General features: G+C 39.6%; 1 protein-coding gene across 6 annotated transcripts in view; it reads left to right on the top strand.

Moving 5' to 3' along the window:
- WASF3 (WASP family member 3) overlaps positions 1 to 24,398 on the top strand; it is a 121,443-nt gene that overhangs the window by 66,191 nt on the left and 30,854 nt on the right. For 5 of the 6 annotated variants that reach the window (XM_039473335.2, XM_039473334.2, XM_074387917.1 and 2 more), the window contains one exon: positions 7,352 to 7,494. In XM_039473335.2, the coding sequence (XP_039329269.1) occupies positions 7,362 to 7,494 (133 nt within the window). In that variant the 5' untranslated portion in view covers positions 7,352 to 7,361. Of the gene's footprint in view, positions 1 to 7,351; positions 7,495 to 18,515; positions 18,659 to 24,398 lie in introns of those variants that run through there. The other variant, XM_039473336.2, reaches the window with a different exon arrangement.

The following is a 24,398-nucleotide window of genomic DNA, read 5'->3' as shown; positions in this document are numbered from 1 at the left end:
GGAAGTGTCAGCAGGCTGCACATGTGTGAAGGCACATGCACACAGAGAATTAGCACAGCAAGTACAAATTCAAGTAGGTAATTAAGCTACCTGGCTCCTTCTAGGAGGAGACACCAAGGTGGGATTACATTTGCAAGGATCCTGATTGGATTACCTGGGTTCTTTCCTGCTTCCTTTGCGTGAACACAGTCTTACCCCTTCCTGCTGGCTAGAGTCAGTCTCCTCTGTCAGTATGGAGATTCCTCTTTTCATTTCATGGTCTTCAGTAATGTGAGTCCAAAGTACCATGGTGGCATCCAGAACTGGCAGTTTAGTGGGACCTTTGCCTTGTTCCTGGTAATTGTTTGCCCCATTTCAGACCCCCAGCCCTGCAGTGTCCACTGGTACGGAATGGGAAGCATAAAGCTCCCCTGGGCTGTTGGTGATGATCATTAAGTAGGGTTTTCTTGCCTCCGGCCCTAGGCTCTTAAGCCCATATGTCCTCCTTCTTGGGGTCCCACTGCCATCTAGAGGCCTCTTATAAGTGTACTATCTTGTGGAATATGACTATCCTTTCAGAGTGTCTTGCAAGCTTGTGCTTCTGTGTGCCTTGAAAAGGCTGGCCCAGTGTTCAGTGGGGTGGACCACTGTTGGGTGGTTTGATATGTGATGTGACCATTGAATCCCGTCGACGGGCCCACCCTCAACATCCGTCACTGTAAAGTGGGTCCCCTTCTCAGGTGCGATGATGTATGGGGTCCATCTGGCTGATGATTCTGGATGGACCTGTCGATGATGCAGGCTGGCGGATTTTTGTCTGTTTTGTGTTGAATGTCTCTTTTGGTTAAAAACTTTCCAATGGAGTTAACAAGTGATACAGTAGTCTTCACACTATGCCCACTCCCAAATTTCAACCCACCTGGCCTTTGTCAGATCTCCTTGTCCTTATCTTCCACTTCCTTTTATTTTAGTTCCCTGACCATACAACCAGGCTGTTGGCCACTGCCCAGGATCTGCACACATTTCAGATCAAGCTACCTGGTGTCATGAACTGGTGTCCTGCCCACAGCTCCACCTGCTGGGAAAATGTTCCTTTCCACTGTCTCTGAGGGCAATCCCGAATACACACACAGCCCATTTTTGACTAACACCCATGTGCTGAGCTGACCCACCTGAAAAAACAGGCTCAGGCTTTCCTTCCTCTTTCCCCTGGATACACGGGTCTGCTGCCTGTGTAACGTTAGGCACATACAGGGAAGGGGCATTACAGCTGTGGGGGGGACCTGGAGGTCTGGGCTTCCTGCTCGTGGTACTCACTTGTATCCTGTGGTTCTACTCTGGCTCAATGTTGAATGTCCCATTTCTATTTTATGGTCAGCTGCTGCCAGTTTGAATTAATAACGTAACTGACAGAACCTAGCTAATTCTGGAGAGCTTTGCATGCCAGGACCCCTGGTTCTCCATGATCTCTACCAGGTCTTGGTAATATACCAAGGCTTTTGTTTTTTCAAGGGGCATTAAATTCTCTGATGTGATGGCAGAGTCCTAGGGCCTTGCATTTGGTTCTTCGGCTGGAGCTTGTCACTAACTCCATATTGTCCTGTTTTCCTTATTTTTAAAATTTTTCTTTTCTTTTGATTTTTTTTTTACCACCAATATCTCTGCACCATCTGAGGTCTGCTGGGTCATACAGCCTTAGCAGCCAGGCTGCATGCACCACAGGCTAGACCTGCTGAAGCGTCCTTTCTTGCTCTGAGCCCTACTCAAAGCTGGTAGCTGCCATGTTATGCAGTCTGTAGGCCACAGCCATATCCCAGGTGTGTTGCCCCAGAACCCAACCTAATCGGCACTGGGCTTCCAAAGCAGTGTGGATGCAAGACATGGCAAATTGTCTTTTCTTCAGGAGGAGATATCCCAGCACACCCCTGACCACTGGGTCCCCACAACTTCACTGCAGCTGCTATACCCTGAATCTTCATAGGGCCTATCTGCCTCTTTCTGGAGCATGTGTGTCTTACCAAGGCCTCCTGTGTGCTAGCCACCCTGTGCTCTTCTGTCCAGTCAACATGACGGTATTGCTGTCTTTCTTCTCTTAGGCCCAGCACTGTCACAGCTAGGCTGTTGCTGGGATTTGTATTTTGTTAATCAACTTAGCATCCAGAAAGAAAAGTTGCATGTAATGCCTGCAGGGGGTGTTGGGAGGGTGCCTGCTGCCCTGTAGGAGAGAGGCCTCTGCAGTAGCTTCCGGCTCAGCCAAGTAAGTGCAAGCCCAGAGGGTCCTGACCGGGGACTTACTTGCAGGTAGGTTGTTTGGACTCAACAGTGTCATAGGCATTCATCTAGAATTCCCCATCCCAGTTTTCAGAATGCCAGGTTTTCTCTCTCAGAGCCCAGACTTGCATACTTCATTTGCCTTGGCTGAGATTTAAACATTTCCAGTTCTTACTCATAATCGGACCTTGGAAATTAGAAACCCACAGCTTTCCATTGTGTCTGCCTGTCCAATTCAGGTGGTAGCGAAGACCACTTTGTACCCACTAGGAAGGCCCTATTGCCCTCACTCTTAGCTGTTAACTGCTTGTTAACTGCAGTTCAGTCTCCCATTATCCTTATATAGGGCATCAGTACGACTTTAGCAGTTACTAGCCAGCTCTGCTGTTTTTCTGGTGTTTTTCTGCCGAATCTGCATTATTGCATTGGACATGAAGCGTATCCCTTCACGAGGACATTTTCCAGGTCACCATCAGTGTAACCTTTAGCAATTGAGCCATGACTTGTGCCAGGGACTACCCTCCTATCAGTTAGGATGGCATCCTTCTCTCCTGTAGGGTGGTCTGTGAGCATGTCCCAGATCCCCTATCTCACTACTTGCTTTCTCAGATCATTCTCAGGGTTGCTTGGGTTAGTCTGGGTCTGAGCAACAGACACCAAGATGATCACAACTATGGGATTTGATTAAGGATGCCACCTATGTGGAAAAAAAAGGGGGTAGAAGCTGGGGAGGCTGAAAGAGCCATCAAACCATAGTGCAAACCTGACCCTTGCAGTGGGGAGGAGTGGAGGTTGGGTGTGAGCGAGCTCTCCTAGTCTGCTGCGAGGTGTAAGGGAGATTCAGCAGAGCCGTTGGGGAATCCTTGTCTTTAACTCATCTTTGCCAGCTTTTTTAGTTATTTCATTCAGGTTTCTCTCTGTGGACTAATTTTGCCATTCTCCATTTGATGTGGTGGGAGTTATCCATTTCCATACTTGGAGAGAGCAGCCAGAGCAAGCTGGATCGCATAGTCCTACCTCCAAATTCCTAGGAAAGGACCCTGGCCCAGTTTCAGCTGTGTCTGGAATCTAGTTCACAGTTATGTGAACCAGGTTGTCTCTCTCTAAATTGAGACATTTCCCAGAAAAGCTGGACAGACTACAGACCCAACACGAATATTTCATATAACCTCTAATAGTCCCTAAACATTTCATTAGCAATCATTGTTTTATTCTTCACAGACAGACTGACTTTGAAGAATGATTCAGATGGGTCATAGTTCTTCCAATAATGGAATCAAGAGGAGTATGAGTATTCTCTTGGTGACTAACTGGATTAGTTCATTAAATGTTTGTTTTTGTAATTGCAAAGCATTTTCAAGGGTAATCACTGACCCCACATTTTTTCCTTTGACTCTTCTTTGCTTTTCAATTTATTCAAAATTGAATTAGTGTTAGAGAAGATAAAAGCTGTCTGGGGGAAAAATACATTTGCTAGAGTACTGCAATGGTTTGGATGTGGTTTGTCTCCATCAGAACTGATACTGAAATTTGATCCGCTGTGTGGCGATGTTGGGAGGTGTAGCCTAGTAGGTGGGGTCCCTCATGTATAGATTAGTGCTTTCCCTATGGGGTAAGTTCTCACTCTTGTGGGAATGGATTACTTCCTGTGAAGATGAGTTTTTAAAGAGTCTGGCTTCCTTGGTTTCTGTTGTTTCTTCTCTCACCGTGTAATCTCTTTGCATACACTCACTGTTCTATTTTCCATCATGAGTGGAAGCAGCCTGAGGCCCTTACCAGGTGCAGCTGCCCAGAATCATAAGCCAAATAAACCTCTTTTCTTTATAAACTACCCAGTCTCAGGTACTCTGTTATAGCACCACTAAACTGACGAAGACAGGTAATTGACACTGAATTTTAAAGCCATAAAAATCATTACTCTACATGATTAGAACTTTTAAGGAGAGCTGCAGAACTCTCTTTTCTGAAATTGTAGACAGGTAGCATGGCCTCTCTCTGTTGTCTTTTGCATTCATGCAAGCATAGGAGCTCCAAATAGAGGTTTAATGGTCATGAGAAATGAAGGCTAGGGATTAATTAGTCAAAGCTAAAGTACTGGAACAACAATATATGAAGTACCCCAAGAGAAGGCCAAAGAGAAATATATATGTAAATGTCTATGGATGTACAATCAGTAAACAATTTTTAAATAATCAGTTTGCCGAGGACTGTTCAGGGCATTGTGGGGAGCACATAATTCATGGACTCAGTCCCAAATTCAAGCAGCTTATAGTTCATCTAGAAGAAGACAACTGTCAGTCCTGCCTCTGCCAGGCACAGAGACTCTAACAGTTTGCTTGGGATGGTAGGATGGTAAATGGGGAAATGAATGAAGTGCCGACATGTTGTCCCTTCCGAATCCCACTCAGAGCTCCCTGTTGTTCTAAAATAGAGTATATTTATAGAAAATGTGAGGTGTGGTGAGGGCAACAGATTAGGAGACAACTGCCATGGAAAAGATAGCTTGTTACTCACAGTTCCCAAGAGGAGGGGGCACACCGCACCATGCAGGACCACGTAGAAAGCCCAGGGTCCACCAGGAGGCAGATAGGGATGGGGAACTGCGGGTTAGAGTTTTTACTGTGGTTTCTGTGGGAAGGAGTGGACAAAGCAGGGCAAGCAGACTCAGTATTGGCTGGTTTGAATAATTTCAGTGGGTTCTCAGCTTGGGGACTGTTTCTAGTTGTCTAGTATTTGGCCATGGCGTGATTCGCAGTTGGGTAGTGGCTGGGAGTCTGAGAGCCCCATTGAGGAGGTGATAGGTGTGTGGGCTCCATTTGAAGAGGGCCCTCTTGGGTAAATATTTTTCCATCTATTGGAATTAGTAACCCTGGGAGGATGGCACCAAGCTATCCACCCCCATGATTCAAAAGCTTCCTACTTTCAATACCTGAGATCACATTTCAACATGAGATTTGGAGGGGACAAACATCCAGACTATATCAATAATCTTGTCAAAACGAAAATATTCCAGTCATTGAATTTTCTAGTATTGTATGAAGATGAGGCTGGTTATATGATTAGGAGGTTTGAAATTATATAAACTCCTTAAATAGAAAATTGATGTTTTATTTATCTTTTTTTTTTTTTTTTTTGAGACAGAGTCTCACTCTGTCACCTAGGCTGGAGTGCAGTGTCTCATGATCTTGGCTCATAGCAACCTCTGCCTCCTAGGTTCAAGTGATTCTTCTGCCTCTCTCCCAAGTAGCTGGGATTACAGGTGTCCACCACCACATCTGGCTAATTTTAAAAATATTTTTAGTAGAGATGGGGTTTCACCATATTAACCAGGCTGGTTTCAAACTCCTGACCTCAAGTAATTCACCCACCTTGGCTTCTCAAAGTGTTAGCATTACGGGCATGAGCCACTGTGCCTGGCCTATCATCTTTTTGAAGAGAGAGATGAAAGGGATTCCTAGGATGTTGGGGAAGACTCCTGAAGTGTCTGGTGATCCTTGACTCTTATTTAAGTCTGAGGCACTAAGAGTTGGTGCACTCTGGGTGCTCGGGGAGAATTTTGACAGGTGTTACTGCATGGCTGGCAGTTTCAACAGGGAAAAGCCTCCCTCCCCAGTGTTCGTTTTTGTAGATATTTTTTCTTCAGACATTCCCCAAGAAGGAATGCTTCAGTCTTTTTGGATGGGAGTAAAAGCCAGGCTGCCTGTGTCCTAGGAGCCAAGTAGAACAGGGTGTCAGGGAACTGTCTCACCAGTCAGTGTAGACTTTGTTGTAATATTCCTGTTGCCAGTGTATTTCCTCCCCCTACCTTTAGCTGTGCCTAGAGTCCCAAGTTCAAATTCTCTAATTTACCTTTCTTTCCCAGAGAATAAAACATCCTGGCTTGGGTGGACAAGGAGCAGCCCAGGAAGGGAGAAGGCATTCTTAAATGGAGTTTTAAAAGCCACCCCTCCTGTTTTCTCTCCCCTTAATTCCCATTTTGCACTTACCCATTGCCTCTTACTCCTGAGCTTTTTGTAGGGAGGGGGAAGGTTCTGTAGCTCAAGTGGGCTTACTTACTTGGTATAGTAAATGGGGAAATTCACCTGCTGCCCCCAGTTAGTAGCCTATGTGTACCAAAATGCCAGAGGTTTGTCTAGGGCCTGTTGCGTGCCACACCCAAATGCCAGAGGTTTGTCTAGGGCCTGTTGTGTGCCACACCAAAAGCCAATCACTGAGACAATGAGTGTTGTCGGGGAAGAAAGCTTTGATTGGGTGCTGTAGCTGAGGAGTTGGGAGGTAAGTCTCAAATCCATCCTCCTGACTTACTAAAATTAGGAGTTTTTAAAAATTATTTTTATTTTTCTCTAACTAGAATAATCAGTTTATAAATTAGGGGTTTATATAGCAGGAAGAAATATAACCATATGTGAGAAAACAGGAATTAGGGAGAGATAAGGAAGAGTAGTTGGTCAACGGGAAACACGTGGTCTTAGGCAGTCACGATGGGTGAGGAGCCTGACTTCTCGTGGTCTGGATGAGATGATCTAGTAAGTTTTAATTTTTTAATATTACCTGGGAGGCCTGATGGATGGTTGCCTGAGAAAGCAGTTCAGGTAAGAGAAATGTAACTTGCTCAGGTTTCAAGACTGGGAACGTCAATTTCTATATTTATTCAGAGAAACCATAAATATCAGTTCTGTGGGACAGCTGGGCTGATGTCATAGTGATGGTCTTTCCTGTCTCCTGATCTGGGTAAGTGTTCCACAGCTTTGTGGTTTTTGTGTCCCCTCTTGCTCTTGGTACATGTGGCCTTTTGCCTTTTCTCTCTCTCCTCATTTCATCAAAGAGGGAAGTCGGTAAAAATGCATGTATTTGGTCTGTCATGCTTAACTGGAAATATGGCATATGTTGTTTTTCTATAAAAGTAAGATTATACTATACCCATACCTTTGGGATCTATAAAACTCACTAAAGTAATTCACTATTTGTTGCATTTTAGCTGATTCTGTCACATAGAAATTTTAGGATAGCCTGGAAAGTAGTCAATTTTCAAGGAAATTAAAATTCCAGATTTGTTAAGTTGTGAATATGAGCTTATAAAGACTGTCTTTTTAATTTTCAGATTGTGAGCCATGCCTTTAGTGAAGAGGAACATTGAGCCCCGGCACTTGTGCCGGGGAGCTCTGCCTGAAGGGATTACCAGTGAACTTGAATGTGTGACCAATAGTACTCTTGCCGCTATCATACGCCAGCTGAGCAGTCTGAGTAAGTCATCTTTTCCTGATTACCAATGACATTGACTTTTTGTTAGCAAATTCATTTTAATAGTTAAGTGATTGTTCAAAGAAAAGAATGCAACTTTAAGAAAAAGATTCTTTCTCCTTCTGTATTTCCCAGTGTAAAATTGACCACGACACCCATACTGGGCTTGTGATATTTAACTTTAGGCAATGAAGATATGATGCTGTTACCAACTCACAAATTATTAGATAAGATCAAATGTGCAGATTTAAAACAGTGTTAACTTTTAAAAGCTTTTGAAAATGAAGATAATTGGTAGTTCTTTTTTTAACTTTAGTGACTTATTTTGTTAAACTTGAATAGAAACAATTGTTTTGTTTTTTAAGTGTAATAGATTGAAAACTAGTTAACACCTGTGATATGCCTGGCACATAGTACATACTCAATAAATATTTGTTGAATAACACCCCAAATGAACCATAGTATAAAGCCAAACAATACATTTGCTGATTTTAGCCTACTAAAAGTTAAAATGCAGTTACTGACTTCCAAGTTGAAGTGAACAGATCACCTGATTATTAGATGTATATGGTACCATGTATATATTTACATGCATAGATGTATGGCAAATACAAGCATAGGAAGAAAAGACTTCTTCTTATTCTAATTTTGAATATTATATTAAATACCCAAAGACTGTTTCATTTTATAAGACTCAAATATGCATGAAAATGCTTTTTCCTTCAAAGCTGTTTGAAGTTGCACTATTTTCCCCTTAACTTTTACATTTATTTCATGATCTTGTTTTCTCACTTCATCCTACTCCTTTTCAGTTTAGATGGTTTATGTGGCATTTTTGGTGACAGATTTTCACAGTTAAATTTTTCAGAAACTCTGTTAATAACTAGAAAATCTTCCATGAAACGTCCCATATTGGTAGCCTCAAGCATAGAACAAATTTTTTTGTTAACTACTTTTATTTATTTTGAAGAAACACTGCAGGTAAGTATTGGTTTCTTTTAATAGAGTTATACTATATTGTTATTGATATATTTTTTAATAATATATGTAATCTTTAGTTAAGGCAAAAGTAACTGGAAATTACATAAAATATTTTTTAAAATAAATTTTTTCTGGAATCTAAGCTAATTACAATTGATTTTTGGTAGTGGTTATTGATAAAATAACAAATTCACATAATTACATGAAGACTCCTTGTAAATTATTGAAGGGTAAAAATGTTTCTGTTTGTATTTTTATAGGAATGCTTTTAGTCTCTTGTTTTTATGACTGTAATGTCTGTTGGCACAAAGTATAAATGATGAAAGCCAACATATACTGTCAGAGTTTTAATAATCAATCTGTATCTCATGCTGTAATATTCAGCAGAGTGTTGTATTAGTTGTGTTTATGTTGTTTGCTTGGCCACAGTCTCCTGTAAGTGAATCTGCCCACACGGTATGCCTTGTTCAACATGGCCCTTGTGGTAAATAGAACAGTAAGAGCCCCTCCACATATGCCCATGTCCTTATTCTTGGAACCATGGATGTGTTATGTTACATGCAAGAGGGAATTAAGGTTGCTAGTCAGCTGACTTTAAGAGAAGGACATTATCCTGGTTTATCTGGTTGGGTTCAGTATTATCTGGTTAGGGAAGGAGGGAGGTAGAATAATCAGTGCCAGGGTGACGTGATGTGGGAAAGACCCAACTGCCATTTCTGGCTTTGAAGATGAAAGAAGGGGCCATAAGCCAAGGAATGCAGGCAGAGTTGAGAAGCTGGAGAAGGCAAGGAAATTGATTCTTTCCTAAAGTCCCCAGAAAGAATACTGATCTGCCACTACCTTAGTTTTAGCTCAGTGAAAATCATTTCTGACTTCTGACATCCAGAACTGTAGGATAATAATTTGTGTTGTTTTAAGCTATTAGGTTTGTGGTAATTTGATACAACAGCAATAGGAAACCACTCAAGCTTTGGTTGTGTTTTGTACCACGCTGTCTACTGTATCCTCATGGTTGGACCAGAAATGGGAACCTGCCTCATGGATAGTCAGTCCTTAGTTAGGCTATTGCAGTGCATTTCAACCTGGCTTCTCTATCAGAATCAGTTGGGGAGCTTTAAAACAGGATGCTAGGGGGAGGCCAAGGTGGGCAGATCACGAGATCAGGAGATCACGATCATCCTGGCCAACATTGTGAAACACCATCTCTACTAAAATACAAAAATTAGCTGGGCATGGTGGCACACGTCTGTAGTCCCAGCTACTTGGGAATCTAAGGCAGGAGAATTGCTTGAACCTGGGAGGTGGAGGTTGCAGTGAGCCAAGATCGTGGCTGCGTTCCAGCCTGGCAACAGAGCAAGACTCCATCTCAAAACAAAACAGGATGTTAGGAATCACCCCACAGGTGGTGCTTCCAGTAGGCACCAGAGATGACCCACAAAATTAGCTACCCATGTATCTGGATTGAAAAGATGAGCTGGATCGGTCAGATCCTTTCAGAAGTTTGAACTAAGAAATGCAGTGAATTTGCTGGTTCCTTCCCTAAGGGACCTACTGCTAAAATGTCATCTGGGGCTGAAGATGCCATAATGACCACCTGTTAGGCAAAGTTGTGGGAGGGGGCAGAACCCAGGAGGAAGCAGAAGGAAGCCAGATGGAGAGGAAAGGCAAAAGGAGAATGTACAAAGAGAAGTAAGAACATGAAAGAGACCTCAAGGCCCACAAGGTGGAGGCAGCAGCAGCTGCCTCTAGACCTGCCCAGGATGGCTTTCCTGTCCTATTTGCAGTGTAGGGCTTGGGTGTCCTTGCAGTGACCCTTCCTCACTTTAGGTTCCCTGACTGTGTCTGGGGCTTACAACCCGAAGAGCCTTACAGAAAGAGGAGCTTAGTGTTATGTACTGCCAAAGATACAATTTTAGAAAATGAAGATAACTGAGTAGAATGAACTGAGTGTTTGTGTCTCCCAGCAATTCCACATTGAAATCCTGATCTCATTGTGATGGTCTTTAGAGTTAGGATTTTGGGGAAGTTGGAGGTCATGAGGTGGAGTCCTCATGAATAGGATTAGTGCCCTTATTAAAAAGGACTGAGAGAGATACCTTGCCCCTCTGCCTAGTGATGCCATAGCAATGAGGCACTGTCTTGAAGAAGAGAGAGCAACCCTCACTAGACATCAAATCTGTTGGCACCTTGACTTTGGACTTCCCAGCCTCCAGAACTGTGAGAAATAAATTTCTGTTGTTTACAAGCCACCTACTCTATGGTCTTCTCAGATTAGGTATGCTCAGATTACCTATGACACTGAGTTACCAATTGGTGATAGAATATCAAAATAGATTATCTATAGTTTATTAGTGTTTATTCATTCACACCCCTCTAAGTACAGCAGACAGCAAATAACTTTGAATTGGGTTCTAGTTAGAAGTTAATGACATTTATAATTTTTAAAGTAATTGATAAGTCCTGTCAACATGATTATAAAATAGGAGACAGATATGCATTTATTAACCTGCTACAAGACAACACTAGCACATAGTAAATGGCATCAATGTTTTGCATGAATCTTTAGTTGTTCGTGGTTTCCCATTGGATATTAATATATTACAGGGGATGAGGAAAGTTATATGCAAATATATATGAGCTAAAGTTGTTAGGAAGAATAAGATAATTTAAAGGAATGTTTTTATGTTATTTTTAAATTTTGTTATCAGGTATTTTAAAAGTTTTAGGACTGTATGAGCCTATAATATTAAAAGTCTTCTTTTACAGAACATTCATTCCTATGATAAAGTCAAATCATAATCCTTTTTTTTTTTTTTTTTTTTTTTTTTGGAGACAGAGTTTCGATCTTGTTACCCAGGCTGGAGTGCAATGGCGCGATCTCGGCTCACCGCAACCTCCTCCTCCTGGGCTCAGGCAATTCTTCTGCCTCAGCCTCCTAAGTAGCTGGGATTACAGGCACGCGCCACCACGCCCAGCTAGTTTTTTGTATTTTTAGTAGAGACGGGGTTTCACCATGTTGACCAGGATGGTCTTGATCTCTCGACCTCGTGATCCACCCGCCTCGGCCTCTCAAGTGCTGGGATTACAGGCTTGAGCCACCGCGCCCGGCCATAATCCTTTTTAAAATTCCTTTGGGTACCTACCTGACCATTATTCAGGGGGTCCAGATGAGAATGGATCGTCTTTATCCTCCCCACTTCCCTGCTCACCCCTCACACCTGTGTCATCACCTCCCACCCTTACCTCCACTTTCCATAGCAGAAAATTGTTTTCAGATACTGATTGGGATAGATGATGTATAATTATCTGCTTCCTATAAGTGATACAGAGGGGGACTAGACTTTCTCTACACATGTATCTTAGGGGAAACACCAGCACAACTTAGGAATTTACCTTGAGCCTACACTGCTCATCCCTGCCTGAGTAGCGGGGACTTGCCCTGGAAGACCTTCTGTGAAAACCCAGGGCAACTAATTGTTCTAGGGAAGGAAAAACAGACCAGGACTCCAGAGGGAGTTTCTTTGGTCTTTTCCAAATAAGAAGAGAGTTATCTGATCATTCCGATTCTTGTCACATTTATGGGGACAGTTCAGGATCATGAGGATTTAAATGACTTTGCATAAAGCAAGAAAAGAAGCTGCTCTTAGATACCAAGTGGAATTCTGAAGGCCCTACAACTTTACATAACTTTTGGGAAATCTGTGAGTTTTAAGCTCTGGACGTGCTCCTACTCCATCCAAATCAGACACTTGACTTCAAGGGCCAGAAATTTTGTCAGTGTTAAATTTTTAACACTTTGTAGGGAATTTTTATTCCCTTTGTAGGGAATTGATTCCAGTGAGGACCATACTAAATTTAGTAACAGTTGTAGAAATGAAAGAGAGGAAACTTGTAACATGAATGACCATATAGTTTAAAAAGATCACCACATTTGAAGTTTGTTCAATAAATTTTTTTTTCAAGTTTTTCTTAATTTTCAGATTTTTTTCCTTTGTTACTTCTGATACAGTCCAGTTTGAGTAATCAGAGTGGCCAGGGGAGGAAAGCCACTTGCCAAAACAGTTTTAAGTGTATTATTTGGTTTTCCAGCTACGGAATTTAGATATCTTTTTCTTCAAATAATGACAGTTTAGTGTAACAATTAACATTAAATCAGGAGTGCTTTTTCATCATTTTCCTTTATTAATAATCTAAATGCTCTTGTTCCTGTCAGCTAGTTGCTCAATTAAAATCACAGTATCTTGTAATCAAATTCCTACTGATATTAAGATGTAATTTCGATATAATTTGCTTAAAAAGGTGATGGCATTTGTGCCAAGGATAAAAAAACTTCTTTTTAATACTCGTAGGTTTGGTTTTGCTACTTATTTTTTCTTCATTCTTGTGATAATAGCTATTTTTCCCTCCTCCCCCTTAAATTCTTCTCAGGATGTCACGAAGAAAGGAGTTAGAACTTTAGTGAGCTCTGCTGAAAAAAAAAAAGTTTGTCTGCATTGGTGGTAGTATTAAGATAATATAGAAAATTTTACACAGAAACACACAAAAGAGTCAACTTTACAAAATTCCATTAATCAGAAAAAATTATAATCCTTTGAACATATCTTTATAAAAATGGGATCTCATTGTACATATGGTTTTATAGCCCATACTGTGTAGTAAACATCTGTATTGATTCTTATAAGACACATTTTTTAATTGCTGGAGATTATTATAGTGATATACCATAATTACTCAACTATTTTACTAATGTTGGACATTTCGTTGTTTCTTTGCAGGGAAACATTATTATAAATTCTTATTCAATATCATTACATACATCTCTAGTTACTTTTGTTTTTTAAAGATTTCTCATATTGTCACAAATGGCCTAAAATTCTGTGACTTCATTAATTCTAAATATACTTCTCTCTTTACAGATCATTATACAATCTATTTTTATTTAATTTCCATGTATGGAATAATGCAAATGAGAAAGGAAGTCTGTTTTCTTCTCAAAGATTTTTAAGTGATTATTTTTATTAATAATCCTTAAGGTACACATTGTATTTCCCAGTAAACCAAATATACTCTTCTAATATATTTGCTTTTTATAATTGGATCTGAAATTTGGAGATGTGTTAATTGACATAAGTGCAGTTCTACTCAAGATAGAGATTTAAGCATTTTAAAGGCATGCACTGAAAAAATTTCCTGGATGTTTTTAGCCAAACAAGATTTTTTGGGAGGAAGAGGAGGATAAAACACAGTTTATGAAGGAACTAGATTATAACTACATTTGTATACGGTTTAAGGCTAGGGTTGTGGGTAAGTTAAGATAAAATATATTGAGGTGTCTGGACAGAAGTTGACTGGAAAGAACACAAGAATTAAAAAATTTTTAATGCTGCAAACTTAGTTTTTGCATCTCTCATAAACAAAGATAGAAAGCCAGTGCAGGTAGGTAAACAGTAATGTATTCTTAGGAAACTAGAAGGTAGAAGTTCTGTCAGCAGGAGAATTGAAGGCAAGTGTGAGAGCCCTACCACCCACACAAATGGCAGGATTATAGGGGATTCACAGACTCTCCTGACTCACCATTTGACCTTGAATGTCAGAAATACTTTCTGAAGGGTATTATAGAAGTAGTTATTAGTTAGGTTGTTTTTTATTTCTCCTTCCTCCATATGGATTTTAATATAGCAAGATTTAATGCATCACAATTCTTAAGAGCACAAGTTAGAGAGTCAGCCAAATCTGAGTTTTCAGTTCTGGCTATCACTAAATTTATCTGGTTTTTATCATCTCTCTTGTTTGTGTTTCATATAATTATATCTCATATCAGGTACATGATTGTGATTATCAGCAGCCTAAAGTAGTAGTTTTCCTTAAAAGATGCCCTTTTATGGGAGTAAACGTTCTCTGCTTTAATCTCCTGTTCTTTTACATGCATTGTCTGGCCAAATAAATAAAAATAAAAAATATAAATAGGAGACATGTGGAAAAGGAAAAAAAATGTGACCTGTAATCAAGAGAAACAGAAGTTAGTCAGTAGAAGCAAGACCTACAGATGACCCCAATTTTGGAAATAACTGCTAAGTACTTTAGAGTAGTTATGAAAAATATATTGAAGAGGTGTCCGTTTTCTGGTCTGGCTTTTTAAAGGGCTTGGAAGTCACTCCTGTCAACACAATAAGGGAAAGCTCAATAATCTGAAAACTAGCCTTTTGAAAGATCCATCAAAGAACTGAAGTTACAGGACAAACTCATGCCCTTTCTATGAACAGAAAGCCTTGTGGGAACCATTTCAGGGTTGCAAAAACTTGCTGAGTTGCTGCAGGCGCAATGAGAAGTTTGAGGGTTAAAAGCTGAAAAAGAAAACTACAGGCCAATATCCATGAAGAACATTGATGCAAAAATCTTCAATAAAATACGGGCAGACCAAATCCAAATCCAACAGCACATCAAAAAGCTTATCCACCACGATCAAGTAGGTTTCATCCTGGTGATGCAAGGCTGGTTCAACATACGCAAGTCTGTAGACGTAATTCACCACATAAATAGAACCAAAGACAAAAACCACATGATTTTTGAGACGATGAAGAGAAGGCCTTCGACAATTCAACAGCGCTTTATGCTAAAAACTCTCAATAAACTAGGTATTGATGGAACGTATCTCAAAACAATAAAAGTTATTTATGACAAACCCACAGCCAATATCATACTGAATGGGCAAAAACTAGAAGTATTCCCTTTAAAAACTGGCACTAGATAAGGATGCCCTCTCTTACCACTTCTATTCAATATAATATTGGAAGTTCTAGCCAGAGCAATTAGGCAAGAAAAAGAAATAAAGGGCATTCAGTTAGGAAAAGAAGAAGTCAAATTGTCCCTATTTGCAGACGACATGTTAGTGTATTTAGAAGACCTCATCATCTCAGTCCAAAACCTTCTCAAGCTGATAAACGACTTTGGCAAAGTCTCAGGATACAAAATCGATGTTAGAAATCACAAGCATTCCTATACAGCAATAAGACAAACAGAGAGCCAAATCATGAGCAAACTCTCATTTACAATTGCTACAAAGGGAATAAAATGCCTAAGAATACAACTAACAAAGGATGTAAAAGATCTCTTCAAGGATAACTACAAACCACTGCTCAAGGAAATAAGAGAGAACACAGACAATTGGAAAAACATTCCATGCTCATGGTTAGGAAGAATAAATATTGTGAGAATGGCCATACTGCCCAAAGTAATTTATAGATTCAATGCTATCCCCATCAAGTTGCCATTGACCTTCTTCGCAGAACTGGAAAAAAACACTTTAAACTTCATATGGAACCAAAAGAGAGCTCGCATAGCCAAGACAATCCTAAGCAAAAAGAACAAAACTGGAGGCATCACACTGCCTGACTTCAAACTATACTGCAAGGCTGCAGTAATCAAAACAGCATGGTACTGGTACCAAAACAGAGATAGAGACCAGTGGAACAGAACAGAGGCCTTGGAAGCAGTGCCACACATCTATAACCATCTGATCTTTGACAAACTGGACAAAAACAAGCAATGGGGAAAGCATTCCCTGTTTAATACATGGTGTTGAGAAAACTGGCTAGTTATGTGCAGAAAGCAGAAACTGGACCCCTTCCTGACACCTTACACTAAAATTAACTCCAGGTGGATTAAAGACTTAAACGTAAGACCTAACATCACAAAAATCCTAGAAGAAAACCTAGGCAACACCATTCAGGACATAGGCACAGGCAAGGACTTCATGACTAAAACACAGAAAGCATTGACAGCAAAAGCCAAAATAGACAAATGGGATCTAATTAAACTTAAGAGCTTCTGCACAGCAAAAGAAACTATAATTAGAGCAAATCGGCAACCAACAGAATGGGAAAAGATTTTTGCAATCCACCCATCAGACAAAGGGCTAATATCCAGAATCTGCAAAGAACTTAAACAGATTTACAAGAAAAAAACAAACAAACCCATTCAAAAATGGTCAAAGGATATTGAACAGACACTTTTCTAAAGAAGACAAATATGCAGTCAACAAACATGAAAAAATGCTCATCATCACTGGTCATTAGAGAAATGCAAATCAAAACCACATTGAGATACCATCTCACAGCAGTTAGAATGGCGATCATTAAAAAATCTGGAGACAGATGTTGGACAGGATGTGGAGAAAAAGAAACACCTTTACACTGTTGGTAGGAGTGTAAATTAGTTCAACCATTATGGAAGACAGTGTGGTGACTCCTCAAGGATCTAGAAATAGAAATTCCATTTGATTCAGCAATCGCATTACTGGGTATATACCCAAAGGATTATAAATCATTCTTTCATAAAGACACATGCACACGAATGCTCATTTTGGTGCTGTTTATGGTAGCAAAGACCTGGAATCAACCCAAATGCCCATCGATGATAGAATGGACAAAAAAAATGTGGCACATATACACCATGGAATACTGTGCAGCCATAAGAAGTGATAAGTTTGTGTGCTTTGTAGAGACATAGATGAACATAGAAACCGTCATTCTCAGCAAACTGACACAAGAACAGAAAACTGAACACTGCATGTTTTCACTCATAGGCAGGTGATGAACAATGAGAACATTTGGGCACAGAGAAGGGACCAGCACTCACAGGGCTAGGTTAAAGGGCAAGAGAGGGGAGGAGAAGGACAATGGAGGCAGACAGGGAGGATGGGGAGGGATAACACTGGGAGAAATGCCTGATGTAGGCAACGGGTTGGGATGGCGGGGATGGAGACAGCAAACCACCATGGCATGTATGTACCTATGCAACAGTCCTGCAGGATGCAGGACATGCACATGTACCTCAGAGCCCAAATACAATTAAAAAAAAAAAAAAAAAAAGCTCCAGAGGGGCTTCCACACTTGTGCGTTTTACTGCCAGCAACCTTACCAGGTTTTTACGGTGAAGATTAGAGAAAAATCTTGTTCATCTATTCAGGAGAGGGGAATGGACTTTAAGCCCAAAACATTCAACTCTTTTTAACATGGCTGCCCTCAAAAGAAATTATCTCAACAGACTGAGATTTTACCAGAGCTTAACAGATCTGGTTGGAGGGAAATTCCCAACTCCAGTCAACTCTGGTCTTCCTGCCTAACCTGAGGGGAAGCAGGAGTGAGATCCAGGACCCCAGGCTCATTAGAAGGCTGAGACCCCAGTCATAGGACTGTAAACACTCCTCTTTCACCCCCCGACACTTTACCAGGACAGCACTAAAGGCCAGGTTCCTTTCACCTTGTGCGTTGTGTCTGGTTTTCATCAGAAAATTACAAAGCATACTAAAAGGCCAAAAAAAAAAACACAAAACACAGTTTGAAGGAATAGAGCTAGCGTCAGAACCAGATTCAGATGTGGCAGGAATGTTGGAATTGTCAGACTAGGAATTTAAAAGAACTGTGATTAATATGCTGAGGGCTCTAATGGAAAAGTAGACAACATGCAGAGACAGGTAGGTAATGTAGTCAGAGAGACAGAAAATCTAAGAATCAAGAAAAATATATTGAATATAGTGCAAAGGGTGAACAACATGTTAGGAAGTAGCAATTTCAGGCCTAGCACGGTGGCTCATACCTGTAATCTCAGCACTTTGGGAGGCTGGGGCAGGCAGATCACAAGGTCAGGAGTTCGACCAGCCTGACCAACATAGTGAAACCTCATCTCTACTAAAAATACAAAAAATTAGCTGGATGTGGTGTTTCGTGCCTGTAATCCTAGCTACTCAGGAGGCTGAGGGAGAAGAATCACTTGAACCCAGGAGGCGGAGGTTACAGTGAGCTGAGATCATGCCACTGCACTCCAGCCTGGGTGACAGAGCAAGATTTGGTCTCAGAGGAAAAAAAAAAAAAGGCAATTTCAGCAGAAAAATGGACATCATTTTTTTTTTAATGCTAAAACCGAAAAATGCAGTATCAGAAAGAAAGAATTCACTTGATGGACCTAACAGCAGACAGGACATAGCAGAAGTGATTAGTGAACTTGGAGACAAGTTAATAGTAATTTTCTAAACTGAATCACAGGAGAAAATGAATTTAGAAAGAAAGCAACAACGAAATTTTAGAGCATCCGAAATACAGGACCACATGAAATGGTGTGACACATATGTAATTGGAGTCCCAGAACAAGAGGAGAGAAAGAGAAGGAATAACAGAAGTAATGGAAGGTAAGTTTTTAATATTGATGATAGATATCAACTAACAGACACAAGAAGCTCAGCAAATTCCAGAAAGTATAAAGAAAACCACATCATAATAAAATTGTTAAGGAGGCCGAGGTGGATGGATCACTCAAGGCTAGAAGTTTGAGATCAGCCTGACCAACATGATGGAACCCCATCTGTACTAAAAATACAAAAGTTAGGCTGGTGTGGTAGTGCACGCTGGTAGTCCCAGCTACTTGGGAGGCTGAGGCATGAGAATAGCTTGATCCCTAGAGGCAGAGGTTGCAGTGAGCCGAGATTGTGCCACTGCACTCCATCACTCCATCTTGGGCAACAGAGTAAGACTCTGTTAAAAAAAAAAAAAATTAAAAACCCAAAAAGTTTCCTAAAGGAACAAAGATAAAGAGAAAATCTTAAAAGATGCAAGAGGAAAAATATACATTATGTAAAAGAAGGGAACAGTGTTAAGGATGACAGCTGACTTGTCATCAGAAACATTGGACCAGAAAACAGTGGATAAGTGCTAAAAGAAAAAAAATTGTCATTCTAAAATGGTATAGTTAGTGAAAATATTTTTGTAAAATGAAAGACATTTTATTTAGACAATGTCTGAGAGAATTAGTCTTCTAGCAACTTGTGCTACAAAAAAAATTCTTATGCTGAAGGGAAAGGATACCATTTGGAAACCTGGATCTGCAAGGAGTCCAGATTACCAGAAAATGTAAATATGGGATTAAATAGAAAAGGTCGTCAATAATGAGGCCTGTATCTGCTTAAAAGAATAGTAACTGTTTAACATTTATTATGGCATTTAAAATCTATGTGACAGTAAAATATGTGTCAGTAAATGCTCTGAACATGAAGGTGATAAATAGACTTACACTGCTGTGTTTTACATTGTTTATGAAATACTATGTTATTTGAAAGTAGAGATGAGTTAAGGGTACATAGTATAATTTCTAGTAACCATCAAGAATAACATAGAGAGATCAAGTGGAATCCTAAAATAATGATTTGATTATCCCAGGAGGCAAGAAAGGAAGAACAAAGGAGTAAGGAACAGAAGGGCCAAATGGAAAGCACTCAGATGGTAGGTCTAAACCTAATCACAGCAGTAATTTATTTAAATAAAAACATTTTAAACTTGCTCTTCAAAGACACAGAATATCAGGCTAAATAAAAAAGTGAGACTAAAGTACATGGATTTTGAGGATGAAAACACCGATTTAAAGAAAGTTAATGAAAAAAATATGCCCTGCAAACTCAAGGTATAAGAAAGCTGGTGTGGTTTTGTGAATGTCAGATAAGGTAAACTGTAAAACAGATAAGGCAGGACCTTTAAAGGTGATAAAAGAGTCAGGAACACAGAACTTTATATGTATTTGTACCTAATAAGAGGGCTGCAAAGCACATGGAATAAAAATAGAATTGGGAGGAGAGGTAGGCAAACCCAAAATCATAGTTGGCGATTTTAACAAGTACCCCTCAGTAATTGAAAGAACAAGTGTGTGGAAAATCTGTAAGGATATCAAGGGTTTGAACAACATACTAACCGATCTGACTTAATTCATCTTTGTATACCAAACTCCCAAGTTGTAGAATACACGTTCTTTTAATTTCCCATGAAACATACCCCAAAACGGGACATCTGGTAGGCAGGCCATAAAATAATAAGTTTGAAAAGATTTATATACAGAGGGTGATGATGATGAGATAATTATAATCTTTTTAGATAATTATCAAATATTGGAAAATCAAACAGTATTTAAAAAATAATCCTTGGGTCAAAGAAAAATTCAAAAGGGAAATTAAAAACGGTTCCTAACCATGTGGTAATGAACACAAAATACCAATGTATTTGTGGGATTTAGTTAAAGAAGTACATAGAGAAAAATTTGTAGCTTTAAGTGCTTATGCTAGAACGGAAGAAAGTTTTAAAATCATAAGCCCATGCCTCAGGTGGGCCCTTGGTGTTGCTCAGCAGTCCCCTTGTAATCTCTGTGTTAATTTTGTGCTCTTAGTTGCCTATTTCATATCTTTCCACCTCGCACCTCCCCACTCTGCTGATAACTGTGTTTGTTATTTCACTGGTAAAAGAAAAGCAGTCAGAGGAGGAGTGCAGGTCTCCCTTCTGAGACATTGCCCGCTGATAGGCTCTGCACCCATGTGTCCTGCTCACCCTCCCTTAAATGGATGGGCTGTTCATGCTCCTATCCGAAGCCATCTTTTCCAGCCGAGCCCTGGATCCCATACTCTCAGGCTCACTCCAGGCTACATGCACCTTCTCTCTTCTCTATATTATCTTTTCCCCCTCTTTCTGTGTCATTCTCATCAAGTATAAATATGTAAAGAAATCTCCCAATTTGAGTAAATTTCAGATCATCCTCTCCCTGCATCCCATTTCTTACTCCCCTTCACAGCAAAATTCCTTGAAGGACATATTCATATCTTCATGGCCTCTCTTTCCCACATTGTTGTTCCTTTAGAGATTTTGTCACACTCACGCTTTTGAAACTGCATATTGGCATGCCTAGTGACTTGTATGCTGCTAAATCCAGTGGCCAGGCTCAGCCTTGTTACTTCATCTGTTACTAGCATGCGACTTACAGGTAACTTCCTCCTCTGGAGAAATGCTCTTCACCTGTGCTGGGATCCGCTACCTCACTCTGGTGTTTTTCCTGCCTCGCAAGCTGTTCTTTGTCTCCTCAATGATCTTCCCCACTTGGCTCTTCTTTGCCTGTTGTCATTCACTAAGTGACCTCATCAGGTCCTATGACTCAAAATAACATCTTTATGCTGCTGATGTCCAAATTTATGTCTTCAGTTCTGACCTGTCTCCTAGTTTCAAACTTACGTACGATTGCCCACTCAGTATCTTCACTTGGATTTCTAATAGGTATCTTTAATCTCACATGCCTAAAACTGCACTTACGATTTCCTTCCTCTTTTTCCCAGCCATCCCCCATCTGTCTTAGCAAGTGGGAGCTCTCCTTTTATACTGCTTTTGATTATCTTCTTTCTCTCATATCAGAGACGTCCAGTTCAATAGTGAATGAGGTCAGTCATCTTCAAAACGTATAGCAAATCTGTATGCCTGTTAGCTACCCTGAGGTCACTATTCCGATCCAAGTCCTTATTGCCTCTCGCCTGCTGTTGGATTTCTAGTCACTTTCCCCGACCCCTGCCCCAACACAAAGGGAAGGGTATCTATTTATCTGTCCTCTTCTTCGGCTCTTTTTCCCATCACTCACTGGACTTTTTAGCCACATTGGCCTCCTTGATGTTGCTCACAAAAACACCAAGCACATGTTTGTCTTCTGCCTTGAAAGTTCTTGCTCTAGATATTCGTCTTCCCTCTCTTCAGTCAGTTGATACCATCTTATCAGAGAGGACTTTCGTGACCACTGAAATACCACCACCCACTTTATTCCACTCCATTCTCTATTAAAAAAATGCTGCTTTATTTTTCCCATAAGCACTTAATATCACCTGACACATTGCTTGTTTATTGTCTGTTTTCCTCAACCATAATGTACACTTCATGAGAACAGGGACAGTGTCCACAAGTGTATTCCTTTAAGCAATAAGGATGAGACCTGATACACAGTAGATGCTTGAATATTTGCTGAAAAAAATGAATATGCTTGATAATCAGTGTCTGTTTTCTTAGTTCTTCAAGTGTTTAGAAAGAATACTGTAAGGAAGTATTTTAAAAGTTCATTGTAGTTAATTATGGTTGACATTTCTATTCTTCTGAATTTTTCAGATTTTCTGTATGAGCAGTATTAGTTTTATAATGAATCAGAACAGTATTAGAGTTGCTTATTGGACTTGGGGCCATTTTTCCTACTGTTTACTTTCCTATATTTTCTATATTTCTTGTAATAAACATGTATTGCTTTCATAGGAGAAAAGATAAGTTTAAAAAAGAGAAAAAAACTTCAAGCCCAACATTACGACTTGTTATTTTATGGAATTCAATAGCAACTGACATTACAGACACTATAATAAAGTTTCTTTTTTAACTTTTCATTTTGAAATGATTTTAGACTTCAAAAAGATCAAAAACAGTACAAAGAATGTTCATAAACTTTCACCCAGATTTCCCAGATTTTGTTTTACATTTCTTCTTTTTCTCAGACTTCTCTTCCACTTTCCCATCACACATATGCATGTATGCATATATATTAAAAATGCTTTCTTTTTTTGTCTCTTTTAATCTGAAATAGTTCCTCAGTCTTTCTGTGACTTTTATGACCTTGACACTGTTGAAGGGAACCAGCATTGATATTATGGAATGTTCCTTGGTCTAGATTTTCTAATGTCTCATCCTGACTAGATTTAGGATATTGACAGAAATATCGTGCAGTGGTGATATGTCCTTCCCAGTGCATTTTATCAGGAAGCTCATGTGTCTACTTGTCCCATAAGTGGTGATACTGACTTTCATCATTGGATTACCCCAAGTTTCTGTAAAGTTTTTTTTTCTATGTAATTAAAAAGAATCATGGGGAGACACTTTGAGACTATATAAATGTTCTGTTTCTCATCCTTCTATGAACCATTAGTTTCAGCATCCATCGATGATCCTTAGCAGAAGCAATATCTGTGGTGGTTGCAGAATGATGATTTTTTTTTTGTCATGCCATACTTTCTTCAGCATTAGTTAGCATTCTGCTGCAAGTGCTTTCACTTCTTTCCCTATTTATTTAATTACTTGCTCATTTATGTCAGTATGGACTATTTTATTCTGTGGTTTGTAATCCATTGATTATGGATTATTATGATCCTTATATTTTTCCAGATGTGGCCAGTGGGAGCCCTTTCAGACAGGCTTCTGTGTCCTCAGAAGTAAAGTCCCTTGAGCATGACTCTAACACAGCAACACATTCTAGGCTCATGTGCTTTTGTACCCTCAGTTCTGGAGTCATTTTTCTAAAAAGGCTGATTCCTTTTACGGGAGAACGAAAAGCCAAAATCTTGACAAACCAAGATCTAGGTGCTAGTGTGCGTGCTGAAATTTTTGAAATCCCTAGTTATGACTGCTCTTTTGTTCCACAGAAAGGACTCATACAAGATACTGTGTTTCCAGTAAATGTTCTCTTTTAAATACACTTGAAAACCCATGTATAGTTTTTACACTTTGGAAATTTAGAGGTGTGAGACAAAGTCAAAACATTAGTGATTTTCTTTATGTTTTGTTTTCCAAAGTCAAAAAAGTTTATTTTAAGCTATTTATGTCTTAAAACAATTGAGTAAAGTGTAGTTTCATAAACAAATTAAAACATTTGCCTTTCTCTTTACATAAACTCCCCAGAATCTAGAAACCATTTATCAGTGGCTAAGGCCAGAGTAATTGTCACCCAGTTACTAAAAATAATTCATTATTCAAAAAATAACATTTAATTTCATGTCGTGACTGACTCCACATTACTAGCAATCTTGCCAGCCTCCGAGAAATAACAAAGTTATTTTTCCCCACCAAGAAATATGACTTCTCAACATCAAGAAATAAACCTTCCCAACACCAAGAAATTAAAAAGTCTTATTCTAACCCAAATAAAAATTAAATGTTTCCATAAAAAGTTTTGATTAAAAAATACAGTTAATAAAAATTATACCATATGTCAGTATTGTTATGTTTTCTCCCAATCTATAACTCACTTTTATATTCTTTTAAATAAATACTACCGTATATTATCTATAGTTCCTTATAATAGTCCCATTAAAATACATTAGGTAC

This window comes from Saimiri boliviensis, chromosome 16, assembly GCF_048565385.1.
Source record: "Saimiri boliviensis isolate mSaiBol1 chromosome 16, mSaiBol1.pri, whole genome shotgun sequence".
NCBI lineage: Eukaryota > Metazoa > Chordata > Mammalia > Primates > Cebidae > Saimiri > Saimiri boliviensis.
Note: the sequence above shows the minus strand (reverse complement) of the source record. Positions and strands in the feature narration are given on the sequence as shown.